This window comes from Ostrea edulis, chromosome 2 (genome assembly GCF_947568905.1).
Source record: "Ostrea edulis chromosome 2, xbOstEdul1.1, whole genome shotgun sequence".
NCBI classification, from domain to species: domain Eukaryota; kingdom Metazoa; phylum Mollusca; class Bivalvia; order Ostreida; family Ostreidae; genus Ostrea; species Ostrea edulis.
In genome coordinates, this window is record NC_079165.1 from 51843155 (window position 1) to 51871152 (window position 27998).

Sequence of the window (27998 nt, forward strand, 5' to 3'; positions counted from 1 at the left end):
AAGAACGACGGTCTCAAATGCATTCCATGTGTTTGGAAGATCAGGATGTCATAGTCACGCAAACACTTAACCATGTAGGTAATTAATATACCATAAGTTCAAACATCTAAGAGACTCGGACAAATCTTGCTAAAAATCATTACCATATTCAAGATTGATTTCCGGATTTTCACTAGTCCATACGGACTAGTGCTATAGAGAGTTCACTAGTCCGACACGTTTTTTACTAGTCTCGGACTTACGGACATGAGTTAATTTCGAACCCTGTAAAGGGTTCTCTTTGAGGGAGAGATATTAACAAGAGATGTTTGTAAAACACATATGCCCCCCATGGTGCAAAATTGAAAAGGGTTATACACACACATCATTTAATTGATAGTAGTATCATCAATTCAAAATATTGAGCAGACAATATCTTCTTATGTCAAGAGTGAATTGACCATGTGACCTAAAAATCAATAGGGGTCATCTACTCCTTATGCTGTACCAGTATACCAAGTTTGGTGTCAATCAAGCAAATAATTCTTAAAATATAGGAGACAATATATTACTATGTCCAGTTCAACAATTGACTTCTGACCTCCTGAAGATGTACCAGTGTACTAAGTTTGATGTCTGTCAAGCAAAAGGGTTATCAAGATATTGAGTGGACAGTATATTACTATGTCCAGTTTGACCTTTGACCATGTGATCTCAAAATCAATAGGAGTCATCTCCTCCTGAATATACACCACTGTACTAAGTTTGATGTCTGTCAAGCAAAGGGTTCTCAAGATCTTGAGCGGACAGTATATTCCAATGTCCAGGTTGACCCTTGACCTTTAAACATGTGACCTCAAAATCAATAGGGATCATCTTCTCCTGAAGATGTACCAGTGTACCAAGTTTGATGTCTGTCAAGCAAAGGGTTCTCAAGATACTGAGCGGACAGTATATTCTAATGTCCTGTTTGACCCTGGACCTTTAAACATGTGATCTCAAAATCAATAGGGGTAATCTTCTCCTGAAGTTGTACCAGTGTACCAAATTTGATGTCTGTCAAGTAAAGGGTTCTCAAGATATTGAACGGACAGTATATTCTTAAGTCCAGTTTGACCCTTGACCTTTGACCATGTGACCTCAAAATCAATAGGGGTCATCTTCTCCCGAAGATGTACCGGTGTACCAAGTTTGATGTCTGTCAAGCAAAGGGTTCTCTAGACATTGAATGGTCAGTATATTCCTATGCCCAGTTTGACCCTTGACCTTTGACCATATGACCTCAAAATCAACAAGAGGTACTGTGAGCAATGCTCACTAAGAATACCCCCCGCTTACCCCAATCTCCCAAAGGGTGTTGGTAATAGGTATAAACTACCTCTTTTCTGAGTGTAAAAAACAAATGGCATGACAAACCGAACCATATTGCTACTTCGATGTCCAGTGCGCGTGACCTTTGACCTTTTGACCCCAAAATCAATAGGGAACATCTTCATCCCATGGGTAGTCCATATGTATGATATGGTGACTGTAGGTGGAAAGGATAACGCTTTAGAGCCCAGAAACCATATTGCTACTGCGATGTCCAGTGCACTTGACCTTTGACCTTTTGACCCCAAAATCAATAGGGAACATCTTCATCCCATGGGTAGTCCATATGTATGATATGGTGACGGTAGGTGGAAAGGATAACACTTTAGAGCCCGGAAACCATATTGCTACTTCGATGTCCAGTGCACTTGACCTTTGACCTTTTGACCCCAAAATTGATAGGGAACATCTTCATCCCATGGGTAGTCCATATGTATGATATGGTGACGGTAGGTGGAAAGGATAACGCTTTAGAGCCCGGAAACCATATTGCTACTTCAATGTCCAGTGCGCTTGACCTTTGACCTTTTGACCCCAAAATCAATAGGGAACATCTTCATCCCATGGGTAGTCGATATATATGATATAGTGACGGTAGGTGGAAAGCATAATGCTTTAGAGCCCGGAAACCATTGCGTCTACAGACGGACGGACAGACAGACGGACGACCCGATTCCAATATACCCCCCCACCCCCCCCCCTCCCCACAACTTGTTGCAGGGGGTATAATAAGGATCATCTACTCTCCAGGGGCAACCCCTGTACCAAGTTTGGTTGTTATCAAGCAAAGGGGTCGAAAGATATTGAGCAGACAACACATGGTCTACAGACCGACCGACAGTTCCAAAACAATATGCCCCCTCTTTTTCAAAGGGGGGCATAAAAATTGGGATCACAATTTGTGTAAAATTACATGCATTTGAACGATGCATAAGCATTTATTGCACAATGAAATTATAAAGGAATAGGTTCTTTGGTTGTTTATTCCCTAACAATTTAGATACAGGAAAACAGATCACTGAAAAGGGAATAAGCTGCAAATGAATCAATATAATCATAAATTTATTTTTTACGGAAGTACGAATGGATGTTTATTCTGTGAGATACAGAAAAACAGATCATTACTAAAGAAGGAATAAGCTCACTTTTGGTACCATTACAATCACTATCGACCAATCTGATGGGTAATAATGCAAAGAAATATTATAAGCACAATATTTAACATCAACAACATCAAATAATGTCAAATATTATTTGTACTGCGGTGTAGGTAACGGTATTATGCGAAACCATAATGTTCCAAACTACATTTGCCTTAATGGGGAACATTATAATAATAATACATGTAAGCCAGCCATACCGCCTCAGAAATACCTTGCACCTTGTAAGGCCAAAAAAATATGTTAGTTTCTACTTTAACTTCAAAAATTTTAAGGGTCGGTAGGTAGGTAGTTTTTCTTTTTTATTTATTGTTATAGGTTGAATTTATTTTTTGATTATTTAGTATTCTACTACGCATAAAATACAGTGATTATCTAGGAATCAACTAAAAGTTATATTATGAATCTTGTTATGAATGAAGTCTTGTTGTAGTGATGACATTCGCAAAATCTAATAGGCACCAAGCTCCATGCCATTGGACCAATCTCAGCTGAGATTATTTGGACTGACTCTGCCGATGAATCTTCGAGCCTGGAAATTCAGTCAACTTCAGCCGGTGCTAGCAATTACTGTACACCTTGGCAACAATGCTATTCGCTTCAAAAAGTTATTTGTTTATCAAACTAACTTTCCATTTATACAGAAATGTTTATTCGGTATATACATATGTATACAAACATTCATACATAAATACCCAGGATAACCCATGAAAACTCGAAAGCTTATTTCCAATGGGGTCCTTTGATGCACGGATATTCGCACTAGGGGGTCATTTATACTATTAGTCATGTATTGCTTACCATTTAGATATGTAAATCCCCCAATAAAGCCATTAACTTATTTTTTCCATTCAAAAGATGACGTCCATGACGTATATTGTGATGCACTACTGAACTACAAAAACCCTGACTCAACCTTACCAAGCATAAATTTTGTCATTGATTCAGTAACACTTTTATTTATAAATTTTTAAAGAAATTTTTTAATGGTAATGTATATTTCTTTAAGTTTAAGGAATTCATGCACATATCTAATCAGATTATATAAATTCTACCATATTCAATCAAAAAAAGACAAATAAATGCAGATAACTGAGGAATCAAAATACCTGACCATGAATATACAATTCATAATTTTTGCTTGATAGTTGACAGGGTTCATGAATTTTATATATATGTATAGCCTTCCTTGACTGCATAAACGAGAGGCCCACAGGCCTTATCGGTCACCTGAATACTAGTGAAAAAGTATCACTACTTCCATGGACTATGAAATCTAGAAAAAAATTCCAGTTCTGAATATCTAGTTAAATTCTAACGTTCAGCAACAGTATAAAACAAGATGTGTTCTTAAAACTTCACTGCCCTCAAAAGTGCATACACCAATGAAAGGCTTTAAATAATAGGTGTATTAACATTAATTGAACACTCCGGTGGTAGTCCCTAACTAACCATATTGGGTGCCCACTCTCTTGGCCCCTTTGGCCTTTTAGCTGATAGAGAACACATACTGAGCTTTTCTATATTTATTAGAATAACCAGACATATTTCATAACATGAAACGATTGAACTAAAATGGACATAGTGCACACAGGGTGAATTGGCAGCTACGGCCGCATGTTACATGTACATGTACAAATTAAAAAATTGCAGGTCTAAAGGGATATCCGGAGTACCGACCATAGCTATTAGGGCAAACCGGTGGCCTCGTGTGAGCACGAGAGCCGACGTCCCAGACTGCGACATCAAGGGACCGAAAACGGGCCCGCCCGATCTGCTTTACCCTGTTCCACCAAATAGCCCCCCGGTGAGTCATACCAGTACCTCCCCCTGGTATTCCGGAACTGGGGTCTCCCTTCCCAGTTAAGGAGGTGGAGAGGACACCAAGACTGCAGTCCTGGGTGCCCCAATTAACTGAATCAAAACTTTTTCACGTGAGCCACTATACACAGCTTTCTACTTCATATGAGCCAGTACTTGCTCATATGAGCCACATTAGTCCCTCTGTCTTTGTATGACAGATGGGCAGGGAACAACAGGCCAGATCGGACGGACACATTCTTGTATTATATCCCCCCAGACCTGCCACAGACATCGATATGATGTACCTCCAATAACCATGAAAAACCACTACCCCCCCCCCCCCCCAAAAATGCCAGACCCAGTTAAACAGGTTGAGGGTAACAATTGCCTAGTTGATTGATGAATATGTGAAAAGCTGCCCTGATGTTGTTTAGGAAAATGTCGTTGCCCATATCCGAAAGGTGTGTTCCATCAAATCTAAATAAGCACACGTTTCTTGCTGAGATGTTGTGATGGTTAATGACCAACCAACCCCAAATCTAACACGAACTTAAGAATTCTTTTGTTAACCTTTACACGTTTTTTGTTAATCTTACCACCTAGTTTGCCAGGAACCCCATGCCAGTATAGGCGGGGCAAGATGGAGGACCATACTAATGTAGTTTGTGGGATTAGGGCATTATATCTGAGAAATGAACACTTTATTTCCTCTACCAACTTTTTGCCAGTTAGGCCTGGGGTGACCAAGTCGTTTGAACCTAGATGTATCACCATGAATCTAGGTGCAGGATACTTCCTCAGGAGGTCCATCACCAAGGGGTCCAATTGTTGCCACTGCATCCCCCGTCTTCCATGCCAATGAATGTGGGCTGGTAAGTCAAGGTTTTTTCCGCCTGTGCGGTTTGATGTCGACTGACCTGCCCAAAATGGGATTGAAGACCCGAGGATCCATATTGAACAATCTGAAATATCTTTGGTTTGGTTACTTATTTGTTGTGTATTGATGGCAGGGGTGTCATTACTTAAATTGTGTGTCCTGTAGTGGTCCGAGGGCTGCGAAGTGGCATTACATGCGGATGTATTTCTGAAAGGCTAAAGACTTCCATCTCCCAAATGTTTGTATTTGCTGGTCGGAAAAACCCTGTAGAGCCAAGTCAGTGGCCCGACCGATTCAAAAACTATGGGTACCAAAATGACCTGGTGTACTGATAGCCTGAATTGCTTTCTGCAGTACTGCATTAAATTGGAATCTAGTCAAAGGCATAGCATTACTGTGGATGAACAGACAGTGAGTGTCTGAGGTGTGTGGCCTTATTGCTAGGAAATTGCGCATACTGTGGACTGGGCATGCGATCGAGTGGGGCTGACTCCGAATGAATATAGTGGGTTTTTTTGCCCGTTTGGTCGGTTTTGGAATGAGGTATAGTAAATGTGACATGTTTGCTTTCCTCCCCCAGAGTAACATGTTGAAATTGAATGCAATGAGAATATCGGCTATTGCAGGAGTTTGCCAGAGTGAATTCGCCTACTCGGAGTAAACCAAAATAGGCCAGTGAGAAGGCGCTAGCAAAGAGTGTAGATTCGAAAGAGGATGTGCACACAAAAGGTAAATACGCTAGCAATTTTTCTAGAATGGGTAGGGTAATCGGGTACCGAGTATCTGGGGCTGTGTTGCCACGTGCCAACCCTTGTAGAGCTTTTGCGACTAAGAAGGAGGCAGTTGGATCTGATACCTGCCTTACTTTATGAAAATATGCCAATGCGCGTATGTATAACTGAACTGTATTTGGGGACATATGTTGTAACGACAAATATGCGATAAAGTTTAAAATTATATCTAAGGGTAACGGCCAGGAAATGGCAATGCCAAAAATCTGGGCAAATGCATGGAATTTCTTCAGTGCCGAATTGTAAGCTTTGTTGGAGTTATCAGACAGGGCGTTGTTGATGAGGCGTTGTGATTCTACCTTTAGATATCCCATATTTGGTTGGGTAGCTGGGTTGGCCACTGGTCGGCGTGGGGGGCGAGATGTCGAAATCTTCTCCACTGCGAACGAGAAATACTATCTGCTATAACGTTGCGTTTGGAGGGTATGTATTGCGCCTGGATTGTAATATTGTGTTGTAGTGTGATGAGAACCAATTTTCGAACAATTTTCATGACCCTGTGAGATTTTGAAGTAGCGGAATTAATAACCTAGACTACAGCAGAATTATCTATGTGGAAAAGAATACGTTTGTTAGCCAATTGTGGCGACCATAGCACGATTGCTACATATACCGGGAAAAGCTCAAGGAATGTCATGTCCCTAACTATGTCCGAAAGACTCCAGCTGTGCGGCCAGCTTGCATGAGCCCAGCTACCTGCAAAGTAAATGCCAAACCCCCCTTTTGTTCCCCCAGCGCTATCTGTGTATAATTGCAAGTACGAATCCGATGTCAATGTCGGAGAGGAAATGACCGAAATGCCGTTGAAGTTTGCTAGGAATTGTACCCATACTCTAAGGTCTTCCTTGATGGAAGAATTGATTCTGATCTTATGGTGTGTTTTGGTAGTGCCCATAGTAGCATCAATTAAACGTCTGCAGAAGGCTCTCCCTGGTGCTACCGTTTTACATGCAAAATTTAGCAGCCCAATGAGTGACTGAAAACATTTAAGAGTAGCTTTTTTACTGTGAAGGAAGACATGAATGCGCTGTTTGAGCAAAAGTAGCTTGTCCTGTGGGAGTCGCATGATCATATTCACTGTGTCTAGCTCTATACCTAAGAAAATAAGGGTTGTAGTTGGGTTTGTAGTTTTTTCGAGAGCAATGGGTACACCTATATCTTGGCAAATGTGTTTGAATTCTGAGAGAGTAGCCTGACACTTGTTTGAATTTGCGGAGCCCATGAACAGGAAGTCATCAAGATAGTGTAAAATGGATGGATTGCGTGTCCTATTTTGGACTATCCAATGTAATGCCGAAGCAAATCTTTCCCAGGTTGCACAGCTGACTGATGCCCCAAATGGTAGCATTTAACGTAATAGTATTTGTTCTGAAACTTTAAACCTAAAAGTTCGAAATCTGAGGGAGCAACAGGTATTAGACGAAATGCCGATTTAATGTCGGATTTGGCTAAGTAGGTTCCAGGGCCCAAGAAGGATATGATGGCAGCGGCATCGTCAATGGATGCATAATGAACAGAACAAACTGCTGGGTCAATGAAATCATTAATAGAGTCATACTCAGGGAAGGATAGGTGGTGTATTAACCGAAAATCCCCATCCTTTTTGGGTACTAAGCCTAAAGGTGAAACTTGTAGCGAGTGGAAGGGGGGTGAATCGAAAGGCCCCCCGACTCGCTGGAGCAGTACTTCTTTCTGAATTTTTTGTTGAGCTAGTTGAGGATTTAGTACTATGCTTTTTAGATTATTGGAATCCCTTGGGCGCCTTGGCCCTTGATAATGTAAACTAAAACCAGATTGAAAGCCTCTAATGAGAAAAGGTTGATCACGATAATTGTGTAGGTAATGGGCAAGTTGGTCGACATTGATGGGGGTTTTCCCAAGTGTATATAACGATTGGTAATTATTTTGTTGCCCGGCACTTTGATGCTGGATGATCTCCACCACACCCTTTGCATCTGTGGCTGAACCTACAATTTGGTGCAAACTTACAATTTATACCAGCGTTAAACAACTTGCAAAATAAGGTGTTGACCTGTGTTTTATATTGGGGATAATTGCCGGGAGACTCGCGATGCATGTTCGGGGCCGCGGAGTTTTTTCCCGAGGGTTGTGAAGGATGAGTACCGTTTGTGATATACAAGAGCCATAGCTCGGAGTTAATGATTCCCCACGAAGACTGTGGGTCAGCTTGTTTTCTCAAGCGAAACTGCTCGTCATAGCGGAACCACCCCGATGACCTGGACGCGGCCAGTCTGATATCTCGCATATATTTGAGTAACTCTTGGGCTCTAGTTCTGTATTTTTCTAGCATGATACTGGTGAAAATAATGAAAGCCGATGACCATTTTTCAATTGACAGAAAGGAATTATGTTTAGGCTTGACAAGGCACATGACACCATTTCGGATTTCGATTAGGCCCTGAGTTTCAAGATGGCTGTCCAGTTCCCGCGCTGACCTAAGCAGTAAGGAAATGTCGATAAATTTTCCCTCCCAAATTTGATTTTTGAGTTTTTCCGGGACATGAAAGCTGACAGGATCGAAATAGCTATTGATTACCGAGGGTTGATACTCCGCGACTGAGAAATTGGGTCCCGCGAAGTCGACAGCCGGCGGGAAAATGTCAATGGGGGGAATAAGACATTGATGGTTTACGTCAAACTCACCTGACGGATTAGCCTGCAAGTCCTGAATGGCATGAGTGTCGTCAGTCTCTGATTGTGTGGTTCCCCCCGCTGCATTTACAACAGCGGATGCCGTAGGTATGGGCCTCGAGGAGTCGGTGGCCACGCTGTTTGGACTACGTCTTCTCCCACGTCCCCGGGCTGGGGACACGAATTGACGGTTTCTTTCCACCTCTGAAAGTCTTGTCACCCTGGTTCGCACGGGTGGCATGATGATGGCAAATAAGGATGGAGAAGTAGTCGATAATATAGATTACACTTCGTCTAGCGAAAATTCGTGACTTGTCTGCTTGTAGACGGAAACGGAAGAGGCAAGTATTGGTCCGTTTGGTTAAGTCGTACTTGGTGTGCGTTATACGAATACGTCGTACCACGGTAAAGCCACCAAGGTGATAACACAAAAGTAATATAAGCAAAAGAACTTCGGTCAATTAAGCTGGATTATTTGACATTGAATTCAAATAATCTTCATTAAAACATCAAAACACATGACTAATTTGGACTCATCCTTAAGTCATACCCAGGTAACCCTGGGTTTTGATTGAAATTCATCATTTTTTGTACATCCTTTTCTGCTATTCCTAAGTATGCATTTAGATTTTATACAGTATCAGCAAACTTGCACATAAATACTATATACTAAGTTTGGCCCCACCCTGGGGTCAGAACCTTTACTCTGGGGATCACCAACTTTACAATATTGGTAAAAGACTACCTGCTCTATCCATCTAGTTTCAATTTAGTATCAACAGTACTATAAAGAAGATGTTATTTCAGTGTTTTACACATAAACATTATATACCAAGTTTGGCCCCACCCTGGGGTCAGAACCCCTACCCCGGGGATCATGAAATTTACAATTTTGGTAGAGCCCTTCCTGCTCTCCAACACCATGCATTTAGTTTTTCTTACACGTGTGCAGTTCTTAAGAAGATTTTTGAAAATTTGTCAATTTTGGGCAGTTTTTGCCCCACCCCTAAGGCCCCAGGGGTGCAGGAATCCTGACATTTACAATTTATGTCTCCCTTGTTCCAAAGATGCTTCATACCAAATATGAAAAGAATTGGAATGATAGTTATCAAGAAGAAGTTAAAAATGTCTGTTGTTCACACATTTAATAACTGACCACTTTGGCCCCACCCTGATACCAAAACCCCTACCCCTCGGATCATCAAATTTACAATTTTGGTAAAGGACTAACTGCTCTTTCTAAATATCTGTTTAGTTTCAATATAGTATCAACAGCACTAAAGATGTTATTTAAGTGTTTTACACATAAACACTATATAATAAGTTTGGCCCCACCCTGGGGTCAGAATCCCTACCCCGGGGATCATGAAATTTACAAATTTGGTAGAGGCCTTTCTGCTCTCCATCACCATGCATTTAGTTTTTCTTACACATGTGCAGTTCTTGAGAAGAAGATTTTTCAAAATTTGTCAATTTTGGGCAGTTTTTGTCCCACCTTTAAGGCCCTAGGGGTGCTGGAGACCTGAAATTTACAATTTATGTCCCCCTTGTCCCAAAGATACTTCATACCAAATTTGACTGGTAGTTATCAAGAAGAAGTTGAAAATGTTCAATTGTTAACAGATGATGCACCACGACGGACGACAACCGATTGCAATAGGTCACCTGAGTTTACTCAGGTGACCTAATAAAACTTTAAAAGTAAATGTAAGACAAAATTTATGTTGGTAAGGTAAATTAGGGTTTTTAAAACTTCAGGTATTTAGTGCGTCTCAATATACTCCCATGGATGCTATATTTTGAATGAAAACAAGTAGTTCTTTTAATTTTGAAATCAACCAATCTAATCAAAATTAGCTGTTTTGAATCTGCTACCACTTCTCAAACTTTGTGTAGCGACATAATAATAATGGAGCGGATCAAAAGATTTTATTTTAATCAAATTGGAAATTAACATAACTAAACGGTAAGAAATGCATTGCACATAGTGATGGAAAGTTAGTTTGATATACAAATTATGAAATAACTTAACTGAGGCAGACAACATTGTTGTCAAGGTGCACAATAATTGTTTGCTCCGACTGAAGTTTACATGTAAATTTGATTTATGAAGGACTGTTCCAATATTCGGCAACAGCTTTAGTTCAAATATCCAGCCGAACCGAATCTCAGCCATGATTACCATTCGCCATGGCCATGTTTCTTACGTGTAAGATCACAATTACTATTTTTATATAACGTTTGAAATTTAGGTGTCAGAATGGAAAAAAATGTGTTAAGGGTCCGCAGAAATTTTTAGGGTCAGTCGGGAAAGTGGAAACCAAGCTAGGCAGGACTATTCGTGCCAAATTATACTCAGACTCATATTTCACAAACATTGTAGAACGTTCAGCCTGCCACAAAAGCAGGGGTTCAGTGTAAGACCAAGCAGGACTGATCAGTATAAAATTTCCTTCTTTATAAAAACCACTGTTGACTGGAACCGTCTCAGTGATTCAACTGTGTTATGTGACTTGATCGAGGGATTCAAGTCATCCCTCAAATCGCACGATTAAAGGGGCATGGACACGATTTGAGCTGGAAAATTTCAAATTTTTATTTTTCCATTCTTATTATTTACAATGCTTAACTTAATGACTAGGGGTGAAACGATGCATCGCAATGCAGCCGAATCACAATGTACAAGTCTCGATTCTATGTTCGATTTATTCCGGGTCTGTTTCGATTCGATATGGTTCTAGAATCATAGCATAAATTGCTTTTGATAACACGGTTCTGATTGGCCAATGGAATTGAAAATTGCCCAATCAACGTACGAGTAAACTTTACTGTACCAAAATGGACACAGTCGAGTTGAAAAATGCACCCCCAATGTATAAATCCTGGGTATGGTGACAGTTCGGCTTTAGGACAAGTGATAAGAGTGTTGCTTTATGTTAAACGCTTTTATATTATAAAGAATTTGGTACATGCAGGCTTTCAAATGACATTTTGCAAAAAATAAGGGCCATTTTTAAGGCAAAATTTTCAAAAAATAAGGGCCTTTTTTAGGATTTTTAAGGGCTTTTTAGACAAAAATAAGGATTAAATTTACAAATCAATAAGAAAGAAAACATGTTTTACTCACAATTTGCAAGAGCAATAATACAAAAACTAATTACCCACTCAGAAGATCATACCAGTAGTCATCAACAGCCATATTCGGCATTCAGCACAAACCATGATATAATTCAAGTGGACTCCCATGGCTCACAATCAATGCTGAATATAGCTGATAAACATCAAGATGTCTTCTGAGATGTACATTTAATCAACATATTCATTTTCTGAAAGTATACTAAGACAAAATTTAATAAATTCCAACACTTACTTTATGTCTAATTCATTTAAACTTTCAAAATTTGAAAATGTAGGAATTTCAACAAAAAATTATGGCTTTTTTAGGATTCTAAAGCTCAAATAAGGAAAATAAGGGCTGTTGTAGAAAAATAAGGAAAATAAGGGCCCGCTTGAAAGCCTGTACATGCTATTGTATTGAATCGAAAATCATCGAATCGAGACTAAAGTATCGAAAATCAAATTGAATTGAGAAGGTACTGTATCATTTCATCCCTATTAAAGACCTAAAAATAATACCATCAGTCTCTTCACGGATCACTGGATGTGGGCGGAGCTCATTTATGGTCATCGTTACTTACCTGGCCAAGAGATCAGGGTTCTGTGTACTACAGGAAGGATCTCAGGGCTGTGTGCAGTGTTTCTGTGGTCATAGTGTTTGTATAATAGTTGTATCCCTATGGCTAGATGACACACAGTGTACACCCACCCCCCACCCCCCTCTTTCTCTCTTTTAATCTCACTCATCGGCTCAATGAATAATTTCTTTTATAAATATCAAACTATCATAAATTGATAATATAAATTATTTCAATAAGTTACAAGTTTTAGAAATTAATGGGCAAATTATTGTTTGATTTCTAATTGTGTAATTTTAGAATACATGTATATACAGGGGAAAATTACAATTATATCAAAATTGCATTGTTCAGGGGTCTTTTAAAAACAGTTGAATTACGAAAAATAGCAGTTGTGGACAGGTCAATGCAATCAAAACTCTAGAATACAGGGCTTCCTCAAGATCTAAAGAATGTCTGTAGATACTGGCTGTTATTGTTATCAAAACACCTCTCTTAGTCTAGTCAATCTAGCAAATCACCTCATAGTAATTGCAACAGAAACAAATTCCATGGAATTAAATAAATCATAGGCCTGAAGGGCCTGAGAGTCAACTCACTCTTCATTGTCAACTGGAATAGGTAATCTTGAAGGAGCAAGATAGTAGTAATCAAGGATGACGAACATCGTGTGTGCGAGTTCGCATATGCACGCTTCTTTTAACAGGATTTATACTTTAATGCATCACAACTGTGTAAGGTGACTAAATTTGACTAAGTCATGACCACTGTCATTTAAATTACATGTACATATCCAACATGGATGTAAAGAGTCATTGCTAAGTGATGATTGTGCTCTACAAATGCTAAGAATTGGAGGAAAATCATTATGTAGTCATATAGTACTTTATATCACCACAAAAAACCCTCAAATAAGCACCACAGTGGTTGTAAGAAGATACCATCCAACAAAAAAGTTTAGCAAATCAATTCCTTCAACTTTAGTCAATGTTACAATGACTATGCAGTTGACATCTGTAAGAAACATTGCTGTTTTTACTGTACTGACTATCCGTGCATATTGAGAGTTTATTCATCGACTAGTCATAAAATGCTACCATCAAAACAATAAAGAAAACAAGAGATGTTTGTAAAACACATATGCCCCCCATGGTGCAAAATTGAAAAGGGTTATACACACACATCATTTAATTGATAGTAGTATCATCAATTCAAAATATTGAGCAGACAATATCTTCCTTATGTCAAGAGTGAATTGACCATGTGACCTCAAAATCAATAGGGGTCACTTTCTCCTGAAGATGTACCAGTGTACTAAGTTTGATGTCTGTCAAGCAAAGGGTTCTCAAGATATTGAACGGACAGTATATTCCTATGTCCAGTTTGACCCTTGACCTTTGCCCATGTGATCTCAAAAGCAATAGTGGTCATCTTCTCCTGAAGACGTATCAGTGTACCAAGAATGATGTCTGTCAAGAAAAGGGTTCTCAAGATGCTGAGCAGACAGTATATTTCCATGTCTAGTTTGACCCTTGATCTTTGATCATGTGACCTCAAAATCAATAGGAGTCATCTTCTCCTTAAGATATACCAGTGTACCAAGTTTGATGTCTGTCAAGCAAAGGGTTCTCAAGATATTGAGCACACAGTATATTCCAATGTCCAGTTTGACCCTTGACCTTTAAACAAGTGACCTCAAAATCAATAGGGGTCATCTTCTTCTGAAGTTGTACCAGTGTGCCAAGTTTGTTGTCTGTCAAGCAAAGGGTTCTCAAGATATTGAATGGACAGTATATTCCTATGTCCAGTTTGACCCTTGACCTTTGACCATCTGACTTCAAAATCAATAGGGGTCATCTTCTTCTGAAGATGTACTGGTGTACCAAGTTTGATGTCTGTCAAGCAAAGGGTTCTCTAGACATTGAATGGTCAGTATATTCCTATACCCAGTTTGACCCATGACCTTTGACCATATGATCTCAGAATCAATAGGGGTCATCTACTCCTTAGGATGTACCAGAGTGCTAAGTTTGATGTTTTTCAAGCAAAGGGTTCTCAAGATATTGAGCAGACATTATATTCCTATGTACAGAGTAGATTGACCCTTGACCTTTGACCTGAAAAACAATAGGGGTCCTCTTCTACTCATAACCAACCCACATATGAAATATCATTATCATCAAGTGAATGGTTCTCAAGATATTGAGCGGACAACATGTGGTCTACCGACCGACCGACAGGTGCAAACCAATATGCCCCTCTTCTTTGAAGGGGGGTATAACTAGAAATGTTTGTCAAACAATACAAACATACAACAATACCCCCACTCCCAACGTGGTGCAGAATTGTAAACGAATATACACATGCATCATTTAATTGATAATAGTATAAAACCAATGCAAGTCAAGATGTTGAGTGGACAATATCTTCCTATGTCCAGAATGGACTGACCCTTGGCCTTTGACCATGTGACCTAAAATAGATAGGAGTCATCTATTCCATAGGATGTACATGTACCAGTGTACCAAGTTTAGTATCAGTCAAGCTACTGATTCTTGAAATAGAGCAGACAATATATTACTATGTCCAGTTTGACCATGTGACCTCAAAATCAATAGGGGTCATCTACTTCTTAAGATGTACCAGTGTTACAAGTTTGATGTCTGTCAAGCAAAGGGTTCTCGAGATATTGAGTGGATAGGATATTCCTATGTCCATTTTGACCCTTGACCTTTAACCATATGACCTTAGAATCATAAGGGGTCATCTACTCCTTAGGATGTACCAGTGTACCAAGTTTGATGTCTGTCAAGCAAAGGGTCCTCAAGATATTGAATGGACAGTATATTCCTATGTCCATAGTGGACTGACTTTTCACCTTTTGACCTAAAAATCAATAGGGGTCCTCTTCTACTCATAACCAACCAACATTTGAAATATCATAACAATCAAGTGAATGGTTCCCAAGATATTGAGCGAACATGTGGTCTGCCGACCGACAAGTGCAACACCCCCCCCCCCCCTCCCCCCTTTTCTTCTTTGAAAGGGGGCATAAGTAATTGTTTACAGAATCTCATATACTTACAGTCACATGAATTTAGAAATATGGCTAAAATGGGTTTCCGTACTTCGGAAAAACGTAAATACTGACTATTACACTGACATTAATGGGCTTCCATAATTCTAGAAAAAACTACAATCGGAATGATGCGTTATGCTTATTAATTTATACTCGTATTTAACCAAATATAATATGCACTTTTAAAAAAAAATTATGTGAAGGGACACATTATACATACCACTAAAGGTTTTTGACTCATTTTGTTTTAGTCAATGTAATGTGCACTTATAATTTTTCGCCGCGTTGTTTACCTATCTAAAAGTGTAAAATTGTTTTTAAAAAAATTATCTTACACCCTGTAACTAATCATTATGAAACAGAAAATTAAAATTTATCATCGTGCAATTTTTAAAACTGCCATATTATGATACCGTGACTAGCACATGTTTTGTGTACACGTCCTTGATTTTGTCAGATTTCTGCATGTTGCACGTTTTTCATGGGTCTGGGAATATGCGATTACTTTTGAGTTTTAGCTTTCCTTTTGCAGTAAACGACAGTTGTATGTACCCATCTAAATGCGGCGAAATTTTAGAGGGTTATGTTTGAATTCTTCATTTAGTACCAATTAAATTACTGGCTTTAATTATTGATACGTTTATAATTACCGAGGGGGGGGGTCGTTATATCACACCTTGGTACGTCATTTTTCCAAGCTTGGGTGATGTTTTGATTACAAAACATTGAACGCTCGCATCGGCTATTTAACTGATATATATATATATATATATATATATATATATATATATGAACTTTAAACAAAGAAAATATCGAGTCGGTTAAAACTTTATTGCTACGAACTCTCGTGCTTTGCTGAATTTAACATTATTTCCCCGAAAATACTGCTATGTAGTGTGTATAAGGACAAGATTGCCGTTTTCTTTAAAAACAAATTTGCTGCACTGTATACAAATTCTAGTGCATGCTTTTTTGAGAACCTGCATTATTTCCACAAAGATTTCTCGTGAAGTTAAATGCGATTGTACACACGAACAATGGTATTTCCACAATTTACAGGCCCCAAAACTTGGCAAAAAGGGATGCGTATTAAATATATTCGGCAAAATACGGTAAATCACCGCAAATGTGATTATCTATATCTGACTGTAGAAAAGTCTGAAAGCGAAAACATAAATTGAACGTGCGTTCCTCGTCTCACCCCGGTAGATTCCCGCATAAATAGTCACATGGTTTAGACACACTTTAGAAGAGGCCTCGACGGGGAGTATGATCAGTCATACCATTTTCAAATATTTACTATGCTTTTCCAACCTAAGAAAGCGAGATATTACTTTCTTCACTATGAAATATTTACTTACCAGTCATTTGTTTCATATTTACGAATCTATTTTTGTAGTTGATATGTTGATATATTTATACAAATGTACGTCGGATGTTTAATAAAACAAAAGTACAATCGCCTGTTGCTTACATCATGTATTCATGCGCACTATGTTTAGTTTCTTTAAACGTATTGAGGGAACTCATTTAAATTACATTGTTATAAGAATGTCAGCATACATGTATGATATGTCTTCAAAACTTAATGAAGCTGTTCAAAAAGCAAATGAAAAATTTTTGAAAATCTCTGTGCGCGGGATTTATTTGCTGTCAGTGTAAGAATAAACAGAAAGTTAGCGAGACACGATAAATCTGCACGCCGTTGATGGCAAGGAGCATCTCGTTTCGCGAGCTGACCCAACAAAAGCGTGGTTAACAACATACAAAAAATCTGACAAAATCGGACAATGGGAAATATTCAAATTTAGACTTAAATGTTTTAGTAAACCATCAATATTTTATGGTGTTTACAGCACGCCATACCGTAAAGGGGAGTAATTTAACTGTGACAGTCATCGGAATAAAGTTATACACGACGATCTAAAGTGCATGTAATAACAAGAGTACCGCAAACGGTACATAATACGCCCGTGAAATGCTTACATAGGGTGTTTTCCTTGTGCTATAATTTGTATAACTTTGCTTCAGGTATTATCAGCCATCATGAGGCTGTGACAAACTTTCATATGAACAAAGGGTCTTAGCTTAAAAATCTAGATTTCCTTAAAATGGACCAAGTTCAAAAACCTGTAATTTTTTCAAAAATGGAAGAAAATCAAAATCCTTCCCCAGATGCACATCTTCAATACCGATACAAACACTCCACAAAATAAGATGGTCCTCACTTGAAAACTGTGGGAGGAGTTGGGCGGACAAATTATGTACCCTCTATAGAATATTAATTTCCAAATAGACCAAGTTCAACAACCTGTAATTTTCTCCAAAATTGTAGAAAATCAAAATCCATCCCACATCCACATCTTCAGTACCTATAAAAACACTCCACAAAATAAGAAGGTCCTCACTTGAAAACTGTGGGAGGAGTTGGGTGGACAAATTATGTACCCTCCATAGAATATTAATTTCCAAATAGCCTAAGTTCAACAACCTGTAATTTTCAAAAGATTGTAGAAAATCAAAATCCATCCCACGTGCACATCTTCAATACCCATACAAACACTCCACAAAACAAGAGATGTTTGTAAAACACATATGCCCCCCATGGTGCAAAATTGAAAAGGGTTATACACACATATCATTTAATTGATAGTAGTATCATCAATTCAAAATATTGAGCAGACAATATCTTCTTATGTCAAGAGTGAATTGACCATGTGACCTAAAAATCAATAGGGGTCACCTACTCCTTATGCTGTACCAGTGTACCAAGTTTGGTGTCAATCAAGCAAATAATTCTTAAAATATAGGAGACAATATATTACTATGTCCAGTTCAACAATGACTTTTTACCTCAAAATCAATATGGGTCATCTTCTCCTGAAGATGTACCAGTGTACCAAGTTTGATGTCTGTCAAGCAAAGGGTTCTCAAGATAGTGAACGGACAATATATTCCTATGTTCAGTTTTACCCTTCACCTTTGACCATATGACCTTAAAATCAATAGGAGTCATCTTCTCCTGAAGAAGTAACGGTGTACCAAGTTTGATGTCTGTCAAGCAAAGGGTTCTCAAGATATTGAGCAGAGAGTATATTCCAATGTCCAGTTTGACCCTTGACCATGTGACCTTAAAATTAATAAGGGTCATTTTCTCCTGAAGACGTACCAGTGTACCAAGTTTGATGTTTGTCAAGCATAGGGTTCTCAAAATATTGAACGGACAGTATATTCCTATGTTCAGTTTGACCCTTGACATTTGACCATGTGACCTCAAAATCAATCGGGATCATCTTCTTCTGAAGATGTTTTGTTTGTTTTGTTTTGAACATATTTCATTGATGAAATCAAAAGGATTGCAAACAAGTTCTGAAAACTTACAAGTCCCTCTCCTAATGAAGATGTACTGGTGTACCAAGTTTGATGTCTGTCAAGCAAAGGGTTCTCTAGACATTGAATGGTCAGTATATTCCTATGCCCAGTTGGACCCTTGACCTTTGACCATATGACCTCAAAATCAATAGGGGTCATCTACTCCTTAGGATGTACCAGTGTGCCAAGTTTGATGTCTTTCAAGCAAAAGGTTCTCAAGATATTGAGCAGAGAGTCATATATTCCTATGTCCAGAGTAGATTGACCCTTGACCTTTGACCTTTTGACCTGAAAAACAATAGGGGTCCTCTTCTACTCATAACCAACCCACAAATGAAATATCATTATCATCAAGTGAATGGTTCTCAAGATATTGAGTGGACAACATGTGTCTACCAACCGACCAACAGGTGCAAACCAATATGCCCCTCTTCTTTGAAGGGGGGCATAAATATAGTTCAACCACTGACCTTTGACCGTGTGACCTCAAAATCAATAGGAAAAAATAATAGTTATTTTGTCCACACGTGCACGCATTACATAATTTGTACACTAACTTTGGAATCTGTCTAACTTTTTTGTTCTTCATTGAAATGGGTTGATATTCATATCATAGGTAGATATTGAGACCCTTAACAGATTTGCATGGTCAAAATTACCAATTTGCACGCGCATGCACGTGCGCTTCATTTTGATTGGATAATACTAAAACATTTGTAACTATCTTATTTATGAAGCGAATAAGAAGATATTCACAGCATACGTAGAAAATATGTGTATCTATATATTGGTATAACAAAAAATGCCAACATGTGCATACGCGTGCATCGTTTTTCAAATGTTTAATTTTTAAAGGACGATAACGTTTTTGTTTTTCATCAAATTCGATTGATATTAGGGGTTTAGATGTGTCTTGGTACTCCTTACAAATTGCTGTGGTTAGAATTACTGCTCAGCATGTGCATGTACGTGTGCTGAATTCTGATTGGACGATTTTAAAATCGCTATAACTTCCTTATAATTGGTGGAAACGTTATGAAATTCATACTGTGGGTATATGATACAAAGGCCTGTTGAACGACATCAACAAAAATGCGGAATCATACACACGTGCGCGTGTATGCACGTGCAACGCTTTCTTTCATTTCTTGGTACTGAAATGACCATATTGAACGTACTACATGTAATTAAAGGCTAAAATAAAATCATTCTTTGCTAAAGATTCACAAGGACATCACTTTTTAATTGGGGGAGGTTTGGGGGACATATGTAACGGTCCCCGTTACAATTAGAACTAGTTATTCTTATTTTTCTCCGGACTTTTTTGTCCGGGAGTGTTCTAAGAAAGTACTAAAGGTATCAATATGAAACTTTCCAGGATGATAGTATAGCATTTGTAGATGTGCAGAACGATAGTCATTTTGTCCGCACGTGCATGCACGCGCTCGCACGTGCATTGCAATATTGGTACAAAATTTACGAAATCGAAATTCACACGGGATCGATATGAAACCTTGGTAGGATGATAGTGTATCATTTGTAGATGCAATGATATTCATTTTGTCTGCACGCGCGTGCATGCGCATCACAAATTTTTATATCCTAACTTTGTAATCAGCCTAACTTCTTTGTTGTTGATCGAAATGGTTTGATATTTATATCATAGGTAGGTATTGAGATCCTTAACGGATCTGCATGGTGAAAATTACCAATCTGCATGCGCATGCACTTCATTTTGATTGGATAATACTAAAACGTGTATAACTCTCTTATGAATGAAGCGAATGAGTTGATATTGATGGCATAGGTAGATAATATGTATACCTATATATTGATGTAATGAAAAATGCCAACACACACACGCATGCGCATGCATCGTCTTTCAAAACTTAATTTTTTAAAGGACGATAACGTTTTTGTTTTTAATCAAAGTCTTTTGATTTTTTGGGTTCTAGGTGTGTCTTGGTATTCCTTCCAAATTTCTCCCAGTTAGAAATACTGCTCAGCACGTGCATGCACGTGTTCTGAATTCTGATTGGACGATTTTAAAATCACTATAACTTCCTTATATTTGATGGAAACGTTATGAAATTCATACTGTGGGTATATGATACAAATGCCTGTTGACAGGGCTCACACTGGACCAAAATTTTGTGTCGCAACCTGGCGCGCGTCCATCGACTCATACACGTTTACTGTAGATCTATATTTCATGTATATTATTCAAGAGGCATATACAACATATCATATCTCTGATTATTCTTACACAATTTATACAACATAGCTTTGTTTAGCTTTTATCACAAATCACTATAATTATTAGGATATTGTGAAAATCGATTGTATTTCAGCACATTGCTTTTTAGTCAGTCTGATGACATTGCAGCACAATCATGGTTTTATTTCTAAATATTGTTTTTGGCTATTAAGTTGACTCAATTCTATTTCATACCAGAAAAAAATAGGAGTATTTCATAGCATATAAACTGGCTATATTAAATAAAGACAAGAAATGAGTTTCTAAATGTTTATTAATCATTTTAGTAGTGTAAATGACATATATTACTCATTAAATTTGCAGTCTAGAAAAAGTCACTGATGACAAAGTTACTGAAAATTGATTACTGTAATACATAACACATGATCATAGTTTCACATCACATTTTCACTGAATAATCCTGTTTTCATCTTGAAATCCAGAATGACAAAGTGGTCCTTTGGTGAATCTCATCATGTAGAGGAGAAGGGACTTCATGAAGTCTGAAACAAATTTTAAATGGCTTAAGATGATGTGAAGTCAAAAGATGACAGGATAGCAATTTCAAAAGAACCTACTGTTTTGCGTTTCCTCATGGCCATTTTCTAAATAGATCAAACTAAAGACCTAAAGAATAATGCAATTTCCCAACATTCCTCTATTTATACACTATACTAACGTCAAATGGATTAGAAAATATAGCTAAACATTCTAGTTTACCTTTCTAGATGAAATCGCTTTTGTACTGTGATGAACCGACAAATTAAATTTTAAATATTTTTATTAACACGGAAGTATCTTCCATTGACTAGCTTGTGTGCACAATCACACGCTTTTTATTCCATCCAGTACAAAACAGATAGCTCCCCAGTAATGACTCGGGGTATCTCTATATTTACGATATGTACTGTAGGCAACTGGCACGCGCAAAGTTCATTCCATTCACACCTACCTGCACATAGAGGATCAACCCTTTGTTTCGTGTAAACTGCTAAATAAACAAGACGCCCCTAAGTCTTATTGTTCCCATGCGACAGGGTATCCACATTCTGCACAGGTAAGGTAAAACAGCCCTAAGGCTGTTTGGATGCAAACAGCTGAAATTCAAAATGGCGCGCGAATACTAAAATACGAAATGTCCGTGTCGCATTTTTTTCTGAAAAATCGCAAAATGCGACAAATGCCATGGGCAGCGCGAGCCCTGCTGTTGAATGACATCAACAAAAGTGCAGAATCATACACGTGTGCGCGTATATGCACGTGCATTACTTTCTTTCATTTCTTGGTACTGAAATGACCATATTAAACGCACTACGTGTAATTAAAGACTAAGATAAAAATGAATTTTTGCTATAGGTTTACAATGACATCACTTTTTAATTGGGGGAGGTTTGGGGAACATATGTAACGGTCCCCGTTACAATTAGAACTAGTTCTAATTAACTTAATATTTAGGGTAAAAAATAAAGTAAATTTGATATACTTATGCCATAAATTTGAAATGAATAAAATTCGATTATTTTTCGATTAATCAATCAAAAAGGTGCATCCGATTAATCCGATCATCGATTATTATTTTTTCCCCGATTGCCCATCACTTAACCTATGTAAAACAAACACATGGCACGAGCCAAGTGTTTACATGAGTGAGCTCTGTATCTCCCATGTACCTCGACAACAGTTGACATTCAAATTTTTGCTGACCATTAGCAATAGAGTGCATAGAATCACCAAAATTACCGCTAATCACCGAAATTACCAAAGAAATTACCGAAATGACCATTAAAGGGACAGAAATTACCTCAGTATATGTTCATCTATATACCATCTAGTCACACATCAAATTTCATGAAGATTGGTAACGATTTGAAGGAATTGTTTCCATAAAACTGATTATTGTGACGTGTGAATCTGAGTTACTTCCCTTTACTGACAGGTACTCAGTAAGTGAACTATAAATAGCCAGTAAATTCCAACTGGCAATATAAAATTCGAATCAGGACAAATATTTTATTTTATCTATTTATCACATTATATTGTATAAATCAATACCATGAATACGATATATAAAACATGGGAAATAACTCGTATAAATTTACGCTTCATATTAGTCGGTTTAATGACCATAACTCCGGGTCCGTGGAATTACCAGAAACACCGTAAACACCAGGTAATTCCCGAAAACACCAATAAAAGTATCGAAAACACCAATGTATTATCAAAAAACACCTCTAGGATGATAGTTCATGCCTGTAAATACATATATCCAAAGTGTCATTCATATTGAAGGAGAATTGAATGAGCTATGGCTAATTTTATATCTTGTATTTCAGACTGCATTTATCAGCGACATTGGCGTCCATGTTAGCCAATCAGAATGTTGTTTCCGGCGGTAAATTCAAATTGAAGCTTTGGGAGGTTTTTTTTAATTGGTTATATATAATTTATGGATAATTTTCATCACATATAAGATCATTAATTTATAGCAACTTCTTTGTACATATCAATTCTGTATTTCTGTGTCTTTTAAAAGTCAATATTCAATTTCTCACTTTATTTCACAAACATGATAAGATTCCACAATTCGTCTGCAAATACCTACATATAAATGTGAAATATAAATCAAAAGCAAACCTTATCCAAATACATTATTTATCAGACTTCCCTGCAAACGTTCACACCTTTTTATGAAACGCCGGCCCAAATTCTCGACATCCTGTATACAAACAACTGTGTTATTTCCACCACTCGTCGGTACATTGTTTCACTGCACGTACAGCACAACTTTACCAAATAAAAGAGGGGTCATGAACAACGACAATCACATGCCAGTAATTTCAATTTGATAAATAGCAGCTCAAAGAAATGTGTACCATAAACAGTGGGGTTTCTTTAATGTATGGTTTCCTTTGTAATTAAAAAGGTGATTTAGATCTGCTATATACATGTTTACACAGTGGCGGATTTAAAGGGGGGGGGGGGCGCATTTTCAAATTTAAGGTAAATCGTGGTATCTTGTTTGTTTAGATAGATGTACTAAACAATAAAAGAAGCAATAATATCTTCCACTCCCGGAGAAATAAATGACAAAATATTTTGATTTCTTGAATTATTTTATTGGGAGAGCTTGACTTTTTCCAAAAATCCTTAAAATTTGCAACATTTTACTAATTTCACCTTATTAGAAATGATGGAAAATAGTATAAATGACTTAGATAGGAGATATATTTCAAGCCCTATAAAATCTGTAAAATCCGGGGTCGTCGCCCCCTGGGCCCCCACCTCAAGGCGGCCCCCAGATCCCCTGCCTCATAAAGTGGCGCCCCCCATAACCGCAATTCCTGGATCCGCCCCTGTTACATGTAGTCTTGAAATATCACAAAACATTCAATTGACAACGATTGAAATAAAAATGCAGACGTTTTCTCGTTTATTTATAGTGACTCACAAACTTGCCCGTCTTCTGAATGAAAGTTGTAAAACAAACTTACTAGGTTTTGGTCAGTTATAACATAATACGGGGGTAAAATTCATCTCATCTCGGCTAGCTATGGATTTTGGGTCAACTGTGCCTTTGTGGACGAATAATCTTGGCTAGCTAAGATGGAAAAAAAAGGTTATATCGAAAAATTATCCAGTACCGGTAAATCCAATGAAGTTGTAGTATAGCTTGTATTTATTTTAGACTGAGAGGGAGATAGACAGCTTAGCACGTAACATCGATTTAGAAAGAGGGGGGGGGGGGGGGGGCACTCCTTCATTAGTCCTAACCCGGACTCTTAACAGCCGTAAAATTTAACATGTAAAGAAAACAAATTGGGAAATAAAAAGAATTATTAGAATGAAAAGGGATGGATAATTAATCACAAAGAAATTGTACATACATGATTTATACTGAACTTTTTAAACTTCCTGTATCTGCATACATACATGTATATTATAATCAATAATTACCGATGTTCTCTCTCTCGATGTTGCTTTCATTATTCAATACATCTAAATTAAAAATGATTTCATATAGAAATTAAAACTTTTGATAATCGATAGCGTATATGAATAGAAGCAACTCAAATGCAAATCGTTTAAGTCATTTTTGTTTATATTAATATTAGTCTTTTTTTCATGAACTAGTTGCATTTGACATCGAGGTTTTACATCCTTAAATATTGATTACAGGCACGTAGAATCGGAGTGTGTAATATGAAAGCTTGAAAGTTATCCTTGTAGCGACCTACCCACTGCACGATTTAAGAAATTGAAGTCAGAAGGGGAAACTGAGACAGTTTGAGCGGATGAAAACTACCCCCCCCCCCCCACATGTACACAATCTAAGGTTTTCATAATCGGACAATTCAAGCACCATTTTTTGTTGTTATCTTATTGCTTGTCAAGAATTTTACACAAATTAACCGGCAACATGCCCCTTCTGATATATTAAAAAATATAAGTTATGTTAGCACGGGGCTCTATAAAGTTTAATCTGCAGTTTGGTCATACTTCGTCATTCAATAACTTTTTTTTTCAAAAATGTTTGTCGGGTTAGCGGGACTATGATCTATGACTATAACAATGACCTGTGTATAAATATTGGTTTTCCTATCAGTTACGGACATCGTATTTTACACTTTACTCAGTGGATTTCTTCAATTAGGGATTAATGCATAAAAAAGCTGCTGTGTACTTTATTTCTATATCCAATGACATATCAATGAAAACATAAAGCACGAGAGAATAATAATTTATGATCACAAAATCAACGATAATGACTTTAAGCTGAATTAGCGTCATCCATTTTTTGGATGTCCGTAACTGCAGTTACCGATATCACTTTGACCCAGTCTGAGTTAAAATCAGACCCCATACTCATTATCATATCAACGATATGATAGTGAGTTTATAGGGTCTGATTTTAATCAGACTGCACTTTGACCCCCAGTGATCATGCCCAATATCACTTTTTAAAATGTAAATCGTAGTAGTAATACGGAATTAGGATATTCTCTGTAATCAAAATTAAACACTTTAGAAAACAATTTTGTGAATATTTTTTTTTTTGGTTGACTAAATCACAGGCAATTGCATCGCTTGGGGGTGGAATTTATTATATAAAGAGTTTTATATAGTAAATTCGACCCCAAGCGATGCAATTGCCTGTGGACTAAATGCAAATCGGCCCTAAGGCACATATATAAGTGAAAGTGCATGCTTGCATTCGAAATTTTAACTGCGTCTCTCTCTCTCTCTCTCTCTCTCTCCAGTGATATTGGGTTAATAAATATAACTTTTATTTTGGATTTATGCTTGTTAAAATACATAAATCATAGTCATGTCGAATTTGAATTCGCCAATGGCGCCGATAAATGCAGTCTGAAATACAAGACATAAAATTAGCCATAGCTCATTCAATTCTCCTTCAATATGAATGACACTTTGGATATATGTATTTACAGGCATGAACTATCATCCTAGAGGTGTTTTTTGATAATACATTGGTGTTTTCGGTACTTTCATTGGTGTTTTCAGGAATTACCTGGTGTTTACGGTGTTTCCGGTAATTCCATGGACCGCCATAACTCCTTTAAATCGTTACCAATCTTCATGAAATTTGATGTGTGACTAGATGGTATATAGATGAACATACACTGAGGTAATTTCGACCCCGTTATTGGTAATTTCGGTCATTTCTTTGGTAATTTCGGTGATTAGCGGTAATTCTATGTACCGTTAGCAATACCTTACAGGGTTTGACATTTACTTTCTTGAGTACTAGACCAGTCGGGCTACTTCAAATGATATTTACTAGACCTGACCTTACATCCACTAGCCCTGACAAACTTTCCAGAGAAAAGAAACCCTGATGGTTTCTCCATATTTAAGTACTCAATTCAAATGACAAACGTACTTAATTGTCTCAAAAACATCTTTAGTCTTGTCATTCAATTTGATGCTTTTATTTTCAAATGCATTTACTGTTTCTTTAAATTCTACTCGGCACGGAAATTCTTTAGTCTTTTGTTAGAATAAAATGACCTTAACCGCTTTTTTAAAATTTCTTTTTCATAAGCCCTACTTTGTTTCTTCCCAACCTACTCCTTTTTTTTTCTCTGAACATCCTTCCTTGAGGACGAGAAGTCGAGACATTCCCGCACATGTGTCAACAACGAAAATGGTTATAAGTTGAAAATAAGATATCTTATGGTTTAAAATAAAGTTTCTTGTTTATTTTTTCAACACGACCAGTCGGACTAGTAAATCGACATTTTACCCGACCGGACCTATCATTTAGTAGACTCGGTCGGTCGGACGTGCCTTAGTGTCAAACCCTGCCTTATTGAAGCATTCTAAATATCAAAAATGGACAAATAAAATTTGAAAATTTCACTCCATGTCCCTTTAGGATCTGTGCTCTCCCACCCCTGCGACTAATCTGAGATTCCTCTGACTCTTATCCCCGCTTTTATATTGTGGCATGTGCACAACATAAAAGCGGGAGTAAGAGTCAGAGGAATCTCGGATTACCATGCGACATCACCAAATTGAGATCTGCAGTGTAACAAAACGAGAATTAACCGTGACAACCTAGCTTTACATGGAAAAATTCACTTACGCCCCATGTTACTTCTACGATATAACGTTTAGTCGTCACAAAAACACAGCTACGCTTCTTACAACTTCGTTTACTTCTACTGTAGTTCGAAGGAGACTAGCCAATCGCACAGGTGTTAGGTCGATCCGTCCCACGGTTGATTCGTCCCTAGTCGGATCGACTGCATGGTCCGTCCCCTTGTCGATCCCGCCCATTTTGCTTAGTTGGCCCCCCAAATCTTTTTATTAAAGATATGATAAATGATTAATTACTTAAGTAAGAAAAAAGGGAAGTTTTTTCATGCATATTTTTACACGATTTAGCATAGATAGGCCTATTATAAAACAAATTTTAGGTCTCTGAAGTTAGATATCAT

The 27998-nt window shown here is 37.7% G+C and overlaps 1 protein-coding gene and 1 long non-coding RNA gene across 13 annotated transcripts in view; both read right to left on the reverse strand.

Moving 5' to 3' along the window:
* LOC125682093 (elongation factor Ts-like) overlaps window positions 1-27776 on the reverse strand; it is a 214259-nt gene extending 186483 nt beyond the window's left edge. For 4 of the 12 annotated variants that reach the window (XM_048922503.2, XM_056154428.1, XM_056154431.1 and 1 more), the window contains exons 1-3: window positions 27644-27763; window positions 24528-24634; window positions 23718-23820 (exon numbers count right to left, since the gene is read on the reverse strand). Coding sequence is in view for 4 of the 12 variants with exons in the window: in XM_056154426.1 (XP_056010401.1) it covers window positions 27644-27650 (7 nt within the window). In the remaining 8 variants the exon portion in view is untranslated. Of the gene's footprint in view, window positions 1-11794; window positions 11905-23717; window positions 23980-24527; window positions 24635-27643 lie in introns of those variants that run through there. The other 8 variants (XM_056154426.1, XM_056154427.1, XM_048922496.2 and 5 more) reach the window with 5 other exon arrangements.
* LOC125682136 (uncharacterized) lies at window positions 21293-23707 on the reverse strand. Its single transcript, XR_007372449.2, has 2 exons — window positions 21989-23707; window positions 21293-21539 (listed from the first exon to the last, which is right to left on the reverse strand). It is a non-coding gene; the product is annotated as an uncharacterized LOC125682136 (long non-coding RNA).
* Window positions 27777-27998: the final 222 nt, after the last annotated feature.